The sequence below is a fragment of the Giraffa tippelskirchi genome, chromosome 1 (genome assembly GCF_054371585.1).
Source record: "Giraffa tippelskirchi isolate mGirTip1 chromosome 1, T2T-mGirTip1v1.2.pri, whole genome shotgun sequence".
Lineage (NCBI taxonomy): Eukaryota > Metazoa > Chordata > Mammalia > Artiodactyla > Giraffidae > Giraffa > Giraffa tippelskirchi.
The window spans coordinates 73,645,049-73,658,123 of record NC_137275.1 but is presented as its reverse complement, the minus strand read 5'-3'; the positions used below and the strand labels follow the sequence as shown (position 1 = coordinate 73,658,123).

General features: G+C 42.2%; 1 protein-coding gene across 4 annotated transcripts; it reads left to right on the top strand.

Annotated features, from left to right (window-relative positions):
- The first annotated feature begins 1,655 nt into the window (after positions 1-1,655).
- On the top strand, positions 1,656-12,969 carry MED28 (mediator complex subunit 28). 4 transcript variants are annotated; one of them, XR_014082994.1, is made up of 6 exons: positions 1,656-1,833; positions 4,891-4,957; positions 5,700-5,812; positions 7,380-7,735; positions 8,820-8,971; positions 12,222-12,969. XR_014082994.1 is itself a non-coding variant. In XM_081593590.1 (5 exons), the coding sequence occupies exons 1-5, from the start codon at positions 1,675-1,677 to the stop codon at positions 7,575-7,577; spliced, it is 615 nt and encodes a 204-aa protein (XP_081449716.1). In that variant the 5' UTR covers positions 1,656-1,674; the 3' UTR covers positions 7,578-12,969. The 4 variants fall into 4 exon arrangements, 2 of the variants coding, with proteins under 2 accessions (XP_081449716.1, XP_081449727.1); XR_014082993.1 differs by lacking the exon at positions 8,820-8,971; XM_081593590.1 differs by adding an exon at positions 7,012-7,089 and having other exon boundaries at positions 7,380-12,969.
- Positions 12,970-13,075: the final 106 nt, after the last annotated feature.

The following is a 13,075-nucleotide window of genomic DNA, read 5'->3' as shown; positions in this document are numbered from 1 at the left end:
GTCCAAGGGACTCTCAAGAGTCTTCTCCAACACCACAGTTCAAAAGCATCAATTCTGCGGTGCTCAGCTTTCTTCACCGTCCAACTCTCACATCCATACATGACCACTGGAAAAACCATAGCCTTGACTAGACGGACTTTTGTTGGCAAAGTCATGTCTCTGCTTTTAAATATGCTATCTAGGTTGGCCATAATCTTCCTTCCAAGGAGTAAGCGTCTTTATTTTTCATGGCTGCAGTCACCATCAGCAGTCATTCTGGAGTCCAAAAAAATAAAGTTTGACGCTGTTTCCACTGTTTCCCCATCTATTTCCCATGGAGTGATGGGACCAGATGCCATGATCTTAGTTTTCTGAACGTTGAGCTTTCAGACAGCAGCAAATCCAAGAGAGTAGTGGTTTAGAACACAATAGTGTTCATAGATCGCTGAAGTTAAGAAATCTAGACTTCAAGTAGCCCTATGGCCACTGGAAACCCAAGAGTAAAATACAAAATGTTTCCACTCTATTTTTGGTTTTATAGTTACATTTTTAATTAAAACATTTGTTATCATATAATAGGCTTATTTTTACACCAATATATATTTTTAAAGTCTCAGTTTTATGTTTACCTTTTTAATAGGTAAATATTGCCCAACATACCTCACATAAATAAAAAAATTTGGAGTCCTCAAAAATGTTTTAGGAGTGTGCCTTGCCATGTCAAGCCGCTTTAGTCGTGTACCACTGACTCTTTGCGACCCCATGCACTGTAGCCCGCCAGGCGTGTCTATCCATGGGGATTCTCCAGGTAAGAATACTGAATGGGTTGCCATGCCCTCCTCCAGGGGGTCAACACCTTACTGGGCTTTAGTTTCCTTCTTGACAATTATCGCTACATTATGTCACTCTATATATCTACATGCTTATCTCTCTCCCACAACACAACGGTAAACTCTCCGAAAGGAGAAACTTGGGGTGATTACTGTAACCCCCAGATCATTAAATAGAACCTGGGACACAGATGACTCAACAAATGAACTGGATAACTATAAAGTTAAATATAGTGAAAAAGTATTTAGCTTCTGAAAAGATGAATAAGCAAATGTTTTTAAAAGCTAGCATAGTGACTTTATTTACTGTAACCATAAATATCTAAAGCAAATAGCGCCCAGCACATAGACGGGGGGCCTCAACAATGTTAAGTCGTTTCTGTTACCTGTATCTCCCCAGAAGGAATTCAGGGGACATTTTTCCAGTTTATTCCCGCTACATCCCCAGTGACTGGATTAGTAAGTGGCACACAGTGAAACTCTCAATAAATGTCTGCGGGATGAATGCGCACCTCCCTTCTATCAGTGGGTACAACAGCCCAGAAAAAGCGCCAGGGCCAAAGCAATTTCAGGATTGAGAGCGAAGGCGGGACTGGTACAGGAATACCTGACTCCGTATGAAGACTCGCTCCACTGTACTTATTGATTCTCCTCTCCACACAACTGTGTTAAATCCTAGCTTTCAATTCTCAAGGTTAAAAAAAACAAAAGTAAAAGGCAACTTGCCTGTGAAGGTAGAAACAAAGCACCAAACGAACGGTGTCCCGGGCATCCCACAGACGGGAACCCGCCCCCGGAACTGTCACATGACCAGTTACATCACGTGACCTGCGGACCGCGGCTCCAGGCACCCGCCATTTTTAAAATGGCGGCTCCACTGGGAGGCATGTTCTCTGGACAGCCACCCGGACCTCCGCAACCTCCGCCGGGGCTCTTGGGCCAGGCTTCGCTTCTTCAGGCCACGCCAGGCGTTCCGAGAACTTCTAACAGTACCTTGGTGGACGAGTTGGAGTCATCTTTCGAGGTAAGATGTGACGTGGGCGTCTGTGTTCACAGCCTTCCGCTCCCCCAAAGCATGCTGCCCGTGCGCAGGTTATCTCTTTCAGCGATACCTCCACCCGCTTACAAATAGGGAACACCGGGTTTAGAGAGCGTAAGTCGCTTGCTTTAGTCTCCACATCGAGTCGTGGCTGGAATTCTCTAGTAGGCTGCCTAGAGAATCCCATGGACAGAGGAGCCTGGCAGGCTACGAGTCCATAGGGTCGCACAGGTCAGATAAGAGTGAACCGACTTAGAACGCAAGCACAGGCTGGCGAATATGCGTCAACTTGACGTTTCTGGAGGCACGCGAACTGGAAGTTTGTCTATACTAAGTCTGGGGACCCTTCTTGGTTCTCAATAGGTTGGCCCTGTCTCACTCCATCCTTTGTCCCATCGTTGAGTATTCTTTCCTGCGTTCCTGCGTGTTACGTGCTCATCCTCTCTAGACTTCAGTGTCCATCATTATGTCCTGCATCCTTGCCATTGGGCTCCACCTTTAAAGGGTCCTGACCTAGTGGGTCTCTTGCAGCTGAAATAGAGATATTTAAAAGTTACTGTAGGGGAAGTTGGTACTAAGGACTGAGGGAGGAGGAGGAAAGCTGAGGGGTGGGGGTGGGTAAAGAGAGAGGCAGAGGTGACCCAGACTCTGAGTTTTGCTGAAACTCATTTTCACTTTGGTTGCATATGACAAGTTTTAAGTCAGAATAGTAATAGTCAGAAGGTGTGTCATCCAAATATTGCCCCAAATGGTAATTATATAAATATGTAATGTTTCCTCCCTCCCACATTCATATTCAACTACAACTTGGATATAATTGGGGTCATCAGTGCCTCACCAGTCTGGGATATTTTTCTTTTTCTTTTTTTAAATTGAAGTATGATCGACATATACTAGTTTCAGGTGTGCAACACAATTTGATATTTGTATATATTGCAGTGATCACCACTGTTAAGTCTAGTTAATATCTGTCACCATACATAGTTACAAAATTTTTTAAAAAATTTCTCTACATTCCATACCCATGACTTATCTATTTTTAAAGATTTATTTGTTTGTTTATGACTTCAGAGGGTTTCCTCAGGTTTTCATTGCTTCACAGGGGTCTTTTCCGGTTTTGGAAGCAGGGGCTGCTCTCTAGTTGGGGTGTGCAAGTTTCTCATTGCAGTGGTTTCTCTTATTGTGGAGCACCAGTTCTAGGCCTTGAGTAGTAGGGGTGCATGGGCTCAGTAGTTGTGGCGCACAGGCTTAGTTGTCCCATGGCATGTGGGACCTTCCCAGACCAGAGCTCAGACCCATGTCCCCAACATTGGCAGGTGAATTCTTTACCTTTCCTTTCTTTACTTTTCCCGAGCCAGGAGGGAAATCCCCATGACTTATATTTATAACTGGAAGTTCCTGCCTTTTAGCTTTCACCCATTTCACTCACCTCATCATCTGTCTCTGGCAACCACCAATCTGTTCTGTGTATCTACGAGCTTGGTTTTATTGGTAGTGGTGGTTTTTTAAGGTCCATATATAAGTAAGATCATATAGTATTTGTTTTTCTCTGGCTGACTTACACCCTAAAGGTCCATCCATGTCACAAATGGCAAGATTTTGTTCTTTTTTATGACTGAATAATATTTCAGTGTGTATGTGTGTATGCCATAACTTTTTTATTCATTCATCCATTGATGGACACTTAGGTTATTTCCATATATCTTGGCTATTGTGAATAAATACTTCAATGAACATGGGGTACAGATACCTTTTTGAGCTGGTGTTTTTATTTTCATCAGCTAAATGTTCATGTGTGTATTATGTCTTATTTATCTACTTATTTTTTTTTAAGGGGAAAGAGGAAACTAAAATTCCCGAGATAAGTTTTCCTCCCATTCTCTCTGGTGGCTCTGCTGACTCTGAAGGAGCAGCCCCAGCTTTCTTTGCCAGCTTGTGACTGGCTGTCTTCCTGGATGAGATGTTTTCCTGTAGCCACAGGTTTCACAAAGCAGGTGCACGCCCCCTGCATCCCAAATCCAGCAAGGGTCACCTTTCAAAGTAATACACAGAATGGGCAGTCTGTTTTTCCAATTTCTTGTTTGTTACAGGATTTTCCCTGGAGAAATCCTTTGATTTTTCTGAAGGGTAACTGCAGGCAGGAGAAAGGCTCTCACATCTGGTTGTTGGCCTAAATTTGAACCTAGACTTGCCTGCCTCACACCTAGTGTAGTTTGCTTACTAGCAAACTAAGTCCATGCTTTCCTGAGGTTTGAGATTTCCCTTCCTCATGCCCCCAACCCCCACCCCAGGTCCCACCTGGTTTTCTTTTTGGCCTTTCTGTTCTGTGATAGCCCTTCTTCGTGCATTTCCTGAGAGTTACCCTTGCACAGAACTCCTGTGCGTCTAGATCCATGTTCCTGTATAGAGAATCCTTCATTGGGACTTGTTTGTTCATGTACCACCCCTTTGTCTTAGTCTGTCCAGTCAGTCAGTAACCTGTATTTATTGAGCATCCACATTGTGCCAAACAGTAAGACAGGCAAAATTACCAGCTGCTAGTAAGGCACAGCTCATAATGAACTGAGAGAATGGCACAATATCAGTTAACCAAGTTAAAAACAATAAAACAGGGCTTGAGATTAGAGCATGAGCAGGAGGGACACCATTTTGAAAGAGTAGACAGGGATAGCCTCTGAGGAGGTGACAGTTGACCTGATTCCTGAATGTGTGATGATACGTGTCATGTAAGCATCAGAGGGAGGGGCTACAGATGGGACTGGAATAGGGATCCAGGCCCTGGTGTGGAATGAGATAGCTCGAAAAGGGACAGCAGTGGGAGAGAGACCAGATAGGGGTGCCTGCAAATACCGGCTTCCTCTGTGGGCCTAATGGGCTCAGTTTACCAAGTTTCTTCATTGACACAATGTCTTGTCATTTGGTATGCAAACCCAGAAGCTGTCAACTAATTAAATCATATCAGGAGAAGTTATTTCTTACTCTAAAGTAAGATTCTTGATGTGTGAATGACATTTTTTCTTTTGTGATATTTTGATCACACAGGCTTGCTTTGCTTCTCTGGTGAGTCAAGATTATGTCAATGGTACCGATCAGGAAGAAATTCGAACTGGTAAGAATTCCCTCATTGCTGATTTTACATTTGGTATGTTTCAATCCTGCTTGTATCCTGAGAGAACTTTTCCAGGAATAAGATTTGTGTAGTCAATCTATGTACTGCTGGTTTTTGTTCAGTTTATTGACATCTCACGTCACTCATAATGAACCACTTAAAATGAATGAGCTTTTCATGTTGGTACCAAGGCAGAGAAGGCCAGTAGTGTGTACTGCTTTTTAAAGCACTAAGTTTTGTGCTTCCTCCTCCTTGTCCAAGTTCTGTCCCCAGAGAGATACTTGTGATTTCTTTGTACTGTGTTTTAAATGTTTAATTTCAAGTGGAAATTGTGATGTTAACACATTACTGACCAGGGGATTTTCACAGAAATGAATGCCTGTGGCTGGTGTTTTGTTATGTAAGTGAATGTTGAAACATCTCTTGTCAATAACGTTTGGGTAACGAGAGACATTTATATGTCCCTGGTCAGTGGGTTGTTAATTGCTGGATCTCTGCATTGTCTTTCTTTGGAAGAACTTTGCACTGTCGGTAGGTCTCTTATTCATTTGATAAACGCATGGATTATCTACTATTTAATGTTGGTTAATACATAGGAGATTGGGGGTCAATATTATTGCTGTGGGCAGGATTAGAACCCCTGATCCCATCTGATATTCTGACTGTTCATTTATGAGAGAGATATGTGTGTCTAGTGTTTTTCTTAATTTAATATTTTGGTCTTTTTTTTTTTTTTTTTAAGGTGTTGACCAGTGTATCCAGAAATTCCTGGATATTGCAAGACAGACAGAATGTTTTTTCCTACAAAAAAGATTGCAGTTATCTGTCCAGAAACCAGAGCAAGTTATCAAAGAGGTACAAGCTCAGCTTGCTTCCCAAGTTTAAGGAAGAACAAATGTTGTCAAAATTCCATTTATACTTTAACTGAGGTGCTCCATTTGCCCACTAGTTATAGTGGGGCTTCATAGCTTGAGTGTAAAATGTTGGTTGTCAGTTTTCATGACAACCTGGACCTTAGGGGTAGGGGTGGAAAGCAGAGCTTCGAACAGAGCAGCCTTTACTTGTTTCGTACATTAGTTTCTGTGGAAGATTTTTCTTTTTTTTAAAAGAAAGGTTCTACTGCTTGAAAATGTTGAAAAGCCATTAGTGTAGATGATTAACTCATTTTGGACAGAAACTAGTCTGCGTGTCCCTGGTGCCTTACACGCAGGAAGGATTCTAGGCAATTTTGTTCAAGGAATCAAAAAGTCAGTGTTCTGTTCCAGGCTCCTTGAAACTCAAGATTTAATTTATCTCAGTTGTTTGAAACCAGAATTTTGGAAATATATTGAGGTTGTCATTAATAGCATTTTGTGGGTTGGGCCAGGGTCTGCTCCCTGCAGTGTGGAAGAGAGAAGAATCTTCCTGCCCAAAACACAGCAATTCCTTCAATGGGAAAAACTAAATTAGAATGATTTTTTTTTAATAATTTTTAAAATAACTTCTCCCACAAGCTGAGCAATCAGTCAAAATGTTTTTATTCTTTGATACCAGCTATTAAGAAGGTGAATGGTAAGAAGATAATATTCCTACAATTCACCGTATCAAATCATTTCCTGATTTGAATACCTGAGTGATCGTCTAGGTATGTTCAAGGTCAGGTCTTAATACAGAATTTTAATACTGGTATTCATTAAAACTCTTAAAAATGAGGGTTTACTACTTCATAATCTGAAATGATAGAATGGTACCTGTAGATTCTTTTAAAACAGTTAATACGTGTTTCAGATTCTCAAGTGTTGAGATTCTTCTCACAGTAGGCTTTGGATATAGAAATCCTGGGTGCCCAGAGACCAGGATGAAAAAGAGACTGATGTCTTTTTGGCTGCCCTTTGGTACTTTGGAATTTTGTGACTTGTGTATTACTTATTAAAAGAACATGAGTTAAAAATAACTCCGTGTTAAGCAAGCATCTTTCATGGAAAGAATTGCTTTGGGTTATTCAAATTATGCAGCTAAGCAGAGTAATTGGCCTAGTATGGCTTAGTTGATTCTGTTTTGAATTTTCTTCGTAGTGCTCTTACCTACGGAGAAGGCAATGGCACCCCACTCCAGTACTCTTGCCTGGGAAACCCCATGGATGGAGGAGCCTGGTAGGCTACAGCCCATGGGGTCGCGAAGAGTCAGACACGACTGAGCAACTTCACTTTCACTTTTCACTTGCATGCACTGGAGAAGGATATGGCAACCCACTCCAATATTCTTGCCTGGAGAATCCCAGGGACGAAGGAGCCTGGTGGGCTGCCATCTATGGGGTCGCACAGAGTCGGACACGACTGAAGCGACTTAGCAGCAGCAGCAGCAGCTCTTAACTAATCAAGAATTATGTTCATTTTTCATGAGTTTGCTCTGACTTCATTGCTTTGATTGTTTTCATTTGTAGGATGTCTCAGAACTGAGGAATGAATTACAGCGAAAGGATGCTTTGGTCCAGAAGCACTTAACAAAACTGAGACATTGGCAGCAGGTGCTGGAGGACATCAACATGCAGCACAAAAAGCCAGCTGACATCCCTCAGGGCTCCCTGGCCTACCTTGAGCAGGCATCTGCAAATATCCCTGCACCGATGAAGCAAACCTGAGGAAGAGCCACCTGAACACTAGCTGGTGCCTGAGTCGGCCCAAACACTGTTTTGTTAAACATCACTTCTTGTAGACTTGACATTTTGGGAGAACTCTTTGCCAGAGAATGAGATGATTTTAGTTTTGTGCTCTCACCTAAAATTTTCCCCCTATTTTTGTAAGTGTTATTTCTTGAGTACTTTATAAAATGCTTATTGCTGTGGTAAACCAAGTATATTGTCTTTAGCAAAGTTTAAGACTGTTAGTGTGATGCTATTTACAGATTCCTTTTATTTTTTTTTATGCTTGCTTTTCTATTGTTTTTATTTTTGTATGACTCAGTCTCTCTGTATTTCCAGTTTTAGATTAGTTTGTATGATATGAGGGGGAAAGCTTGTATGATCTGAGCTGCATATCAGAGGATGAGGATTTTGGTTGTAGGCTTTCATGATAATTTACTGTTCAATGGCAATATATAAAAATATGCAACTTTTCTGTTTTTCAAGACTTTGAACTACCTCAAGAAGAGGAGTCTAATGCACAGTGTAAAACTTCCAGAGCCTCACAGTGAGAATATTTTATAAATAGATCAGAAGAGGAAGAGGATTATAATATCGTAGGTTAGTTTAGTGACTGTTACTGTACTGCAGTAACCTAGTGCTTTAGAAATCCAGTAGTATCCTTAAATTAATGTCGACTTTTATTTGGGGTAAGTTTATCTTTTGTGTAGTGTTTATTTACTTTTGGGGTGCAGTGGTGGGAGCAGTGGTAATACTAGTGATGTTCACTTCTGCAGTAATGAATCAGCTTAACACAGTGGACCCTGCTCTCAACAGAGGCATTGGTGAATATGAACGTGCTGTGGTGATCTCTTGAGTTTTAAGTTTTGTGTGTGTGTTCTGCTATTTTGGAGCAGATTTTTCTATTAACAAAAGTTCTTGCTAATGGTGTTGATTCCAAGGGACTGGGACCTTGAAGTGAGAGGCGGGCTGCAGGGTGCATGGGAGACTCAAGTGTTGGGAAGATATCTAAGCCTCTGGTGGCCACAAAGGCCATCTCAGTTTCTCTGTTGAACTGTTGTTGAGAAATACAAAACGGCATTGTGCCCTGTCTCCTTAGATAAGGCTTTCGTTTCTCTGTTGTTTACAGTCCCTCATTAGATTACACCCCATCACCTTCAACCAGTGCTTCATTGTCTTCTGAACAGGCACTACTTCTGTGACTCAGTGTCTTGGCTGACTTTGTTTTCTCTGGTCTTGAAGGCCTCGCCCCACCCACCTTGACATCCACTCAAGTTTCCATCTGGCCTGGATGCCACCTGGTTTCCACAGCCTCTGAAGGCCCTCTCGATCACATCCCCTGGACACAGGACCTCTTGTTTCTTCTGCCAGCGTTGCTTGGTTCTCCCTCTGGGGTTAGTGATCTGTCTCTTTGTTCTCATGAAAAGTAGACATTATTCCCCTCTGAATACAGAGGGACCATGTGTTATTTTTTATACATAGTACTTGTTTCTGTGTGCTTACGTGTATGGTACATAGCCTGAAGCCAATGAATTCCTTCAGTCAGAGTGTGTAGGTAAAGCTTTTAAAAGTTGTTTTTAATCACATTATATGATTTCAAGGTTGTTAACCTGGTCATCTTATGCCAATCAGAAACTTTGATTGGCAGCTTTAGATTTCTTGATTAAAAACCTAACCGATAACATTTTAGACATTCTTTCAGTAATGAAGAGGTTCTTAGTGAAAAGTTCAGAAACTGTTCTATTTGGTGCTTACTAAAAATATTTTGAATTAATGTATGTACCAGGTTTTACCATTTCTTAACTAAATTCAAAAGTTTTCTGTCAAATAACATTTCACTAAATATCTTCTTCATTTTTCGTGATGTGTTTTGCTGGTCAACAAACACAGAAAACCCTCTAAGATGCCGCCTCCTTCAAGGAGAAAATAATGAGATATCAGCTGGGATTTCTCTAACCTTCTCTCAAGGGATGACAGACCCACCCACATTTTGAGGGCATCTTTATTCCCTTCCTGTTCCATCTGCTGAAGTGTTTACACTGTGTAAGACAAGCCTTTCCTCAAGTGATGTGAGGCCAGGCCAGTTGCCTTCTGCTGGGTTTAACCCGTTGGGGGCTCTCGTCTACAGGTCACTCCCTGCAGCTCAGTGTTCTTGGTCTCCCGTCTTCAGCATTCCCTTCGTGATACCTGAGCACCACTCCATTGCCCGGCCCCTCATTCAGTCTCCAGCTCCTCCACCTACTCTCACCTGCTTCACTTTGACACTTCATCAACTTTTTTTGAACTCATTCTCTTTAACACATCTTAACTTTTCTCTTTCCTCTTCTGCCCAACTTATAAATGTTTACGTTCCTAAGGGTTTGGTCGTGGGCCTCTGGAGGCCACGAAGGAGCTCTGCTTGGTGTTCTCAAGGGCCATGCTCTTCCTGGATATGACAAGCACAGTGGGGATAGTGGAGCTGCGTTATTTCTGCCCAACACAGACTTCTTTAATGGGCAGTCAGTCCTTGCTCTGAAGCTCCTCAGCCTGACCAAGGCTTTTCTTCCTAACTCTGCTGCTATCTAAGCTTCTTGCCCAAATCTTCCTTGGCTCTCTCTACAGGTGTCAACTCTGTATCAAAATATGAAGGCTCTTCCTTCCTCATGCCTCCTCCCCTTAATTCAACACAGGTGTTTATCCTGAGGGGTGGGGACACCTGCCCCTGACATCAGACACTGATCAGCACTGCTGGGCTGTGTTATTCTCCTGTGAGACAGAAGCAGTCTAAGGATACCAGCCTCCTAGACAGAGCTGCTCTGAGACCATGATAGAGGAAAACAAACCACTTCACAACTCTGTATAAGCACAGGAAAAAATAAAGGTCACGCTGCCCCACCTCAAATACCAAACATTGTCCTGGCTAAAAAATAAGTGACTGCAACTTTTTTTTTTTAACCATTTGCATCTTTATCTCTAGTCTGCCCTCTCTGTTGTTGTTGTTCAGTCACTAAGTCACGTCCAGCTCTTTGTGACCCCATGGATTGCAGCATACCAGGCTTGCCTGTCCTTCACTATCTCCCGGAGTTTGCTCAAACTCCTGTCCATTGAGTTGGTGATGCCATCCAACCGTTTCATCCTCTGTCATCTCCTTCTCCTACCTTCAGTCTTTCCCAGCATCAGGGTCTTTTCCAGTGAGTCAGGTCTTCGCATCAGGTGGCCAAAGTATTGGAGCTTCAGCTTCAGCATCAGTCCTTCCAATGAATATTCAGGGTTGGTTTCCTTTAGGATTGATTGGTTTGATCTCCTTGCTGTTGAAGGGACTCTCAAAAGTCTTCTCCAGCACCAAAATTTGAAAGCATCAATTCTTGGGCACTCAGCCTTCTGTATGGTCCGGCTCTCACATCTGTGTATGACTACTGGAGTAAGATAAGATCCAGTCATAGAGTTTCCTCTGCTTTCTGACAGCATCCAATTTGAAATGAAGCCCTGCTCTTTTAGAACCTCCTTGAAATTATCCAATGCCAAAATCTTACAATAGGATCTTTCTAAAACACTTTCTAGAAGCCCCACGATTCTTCATGATGGACATTCTTCCTCTGTTCCAACAAATAATAAACCCAACTCATTCAACTATAGCTAGGTTTCTGGTGGTCTTTGCTCCCCAGCTGTCTCAGTGTACACCTCCTGGAGGGCCTGACTGACATGCTGCTGTGAGCACAGTCTGAGAGAATTGATAGGAGGGTGAGGTTGGAGACTGGCTCACTCACTGTCCAACTGGCAGGAAGATCTATCCTGAGTGGGATGTGAGGTCCAGTCACCAGCACAAGAGAGTGGCCTTGTTGAGGATTTTACCAGTGCTGCCCTGGACAAGTGTCCCAGTGGAAGGGAACTTTTTTCAATGCACAGATTGACAATGCACAGATTCAATGTTGCATATAAGAACGGTGGAATTGGCTGGTTAACACTCCACTGTCTTGACTCTCCGCCAAGGGACGATGACGGAATAACTGTTTAATGCTCAAAGGCCTCTATGAGTTCCTGGAGCATCTTTGGTTATCCCCTAAAGAGGGAGAACAGACAGCTGAGGAACCAGTAGGAGGCAGCAGATCAAAACCAATGTTGCACCTTGGGGATGATAGTAGAGATTAGTGCTCTTCGTAGAAACCTGAAGGATGCTAGGAAACTGGTCCCAACCATAGCTCCGTTTACTTGCCCAGACTTGCTCTTACAGAATCCAGGTAGAGCCTGGAGACTGAGTATATAGCAAGTAGCCTCAGTTGCACCTGCTGTGTTAGATGTTGCACTGATACTAGAGCAGTAATAAGGGCTCAGGTATGCAGTGTGCGACTACTGATTGGACAACTTCATTCTTTTCTCCCCCAGTTAAGAAACAGTTGGCAATTGGAAAATGTTCCTTTCCATTTTTGTTCCAGGAATACGTTAATTTCTCCTCTCTGTTATAGCCTAAAGAGATACCCTGTTTTTCCTCCTAAATCAATTCTGAATCAGTTCATTTCTCTTCATGTCTGCTGTTTACCTCCAAGCCATTCCCGTCATCTCTAGAACACTCTACTCTTGAGAGATGAATGGAACCAGATTATGCGAAAGAAAACAAGAATGTTTTCTCTGTCAAATTCCTTATCAATATTATCTGGGATTCTCCAGGCAAGAACACTGGAGTGGGCTGCCATTTCCTTCTCCAATGTGTGCAAGTGAAAAGTGAAAGTGAAGTCGCTCAGATGTGTCCGGCCCTTCGCAACCCCATGGACTGCAGCTCACCAGGCTCCTCCGTCCATGGGATTTTCCAGGCAAGAGTAGGAGTGGGTTGCCATTGCCTTCTCCAGGGTACAAAGAGGTAGAATTTCATTCCCTGCTGGTGAAGGTGTAAATTGCTAGAAACTTTTTGGTAATTTGGTAATATTACACAAAAAGCCTAGGCATATCCTTTGATGCTTTATTTCAATACTCAAGGAATATGTCCTAAAGAAAAAATGATAGATGCATGTCAAGATGTACTCAGCAAAGATAATTATTTGTGTATAATCTCGAAATTGAGCATGATCTTTTAGTCACATGCAACAAGGAGTTAAAACTGATGCGGGGTCTCAGTAAAATTCTATCTCTGTAGCATGTGTTATACTGAGTTAAACAGCCTCCTTTATTAGTTATCAGGAGTTGCACAGTGGTGGGAAAATATTTCAACAAAAATAGAACTACCTGTATGTACTCTTTTTAAAACACAAAACACTATGCTATAATGTTCACCTTAAGCAGGAAATAAAACTAAAAAATACTTGATACTGAAAAGTAACAGGGCATGCTACACAGACGGTAACAAGTATTTGCATTTAAAAAAAGTATGTTATTGGGCTACATGTTTTAATTAGGTAGTAAATTTACTTTCAAATTGTGAGTCTGAGTTGTAATTGCATTTCTCTCAAAATGACCCAAGTGCATGAGCAGCTACATTTTATTGAAGATGATCTGACTGAGGTTAATGTGAACTCCGTGTTTCCAAG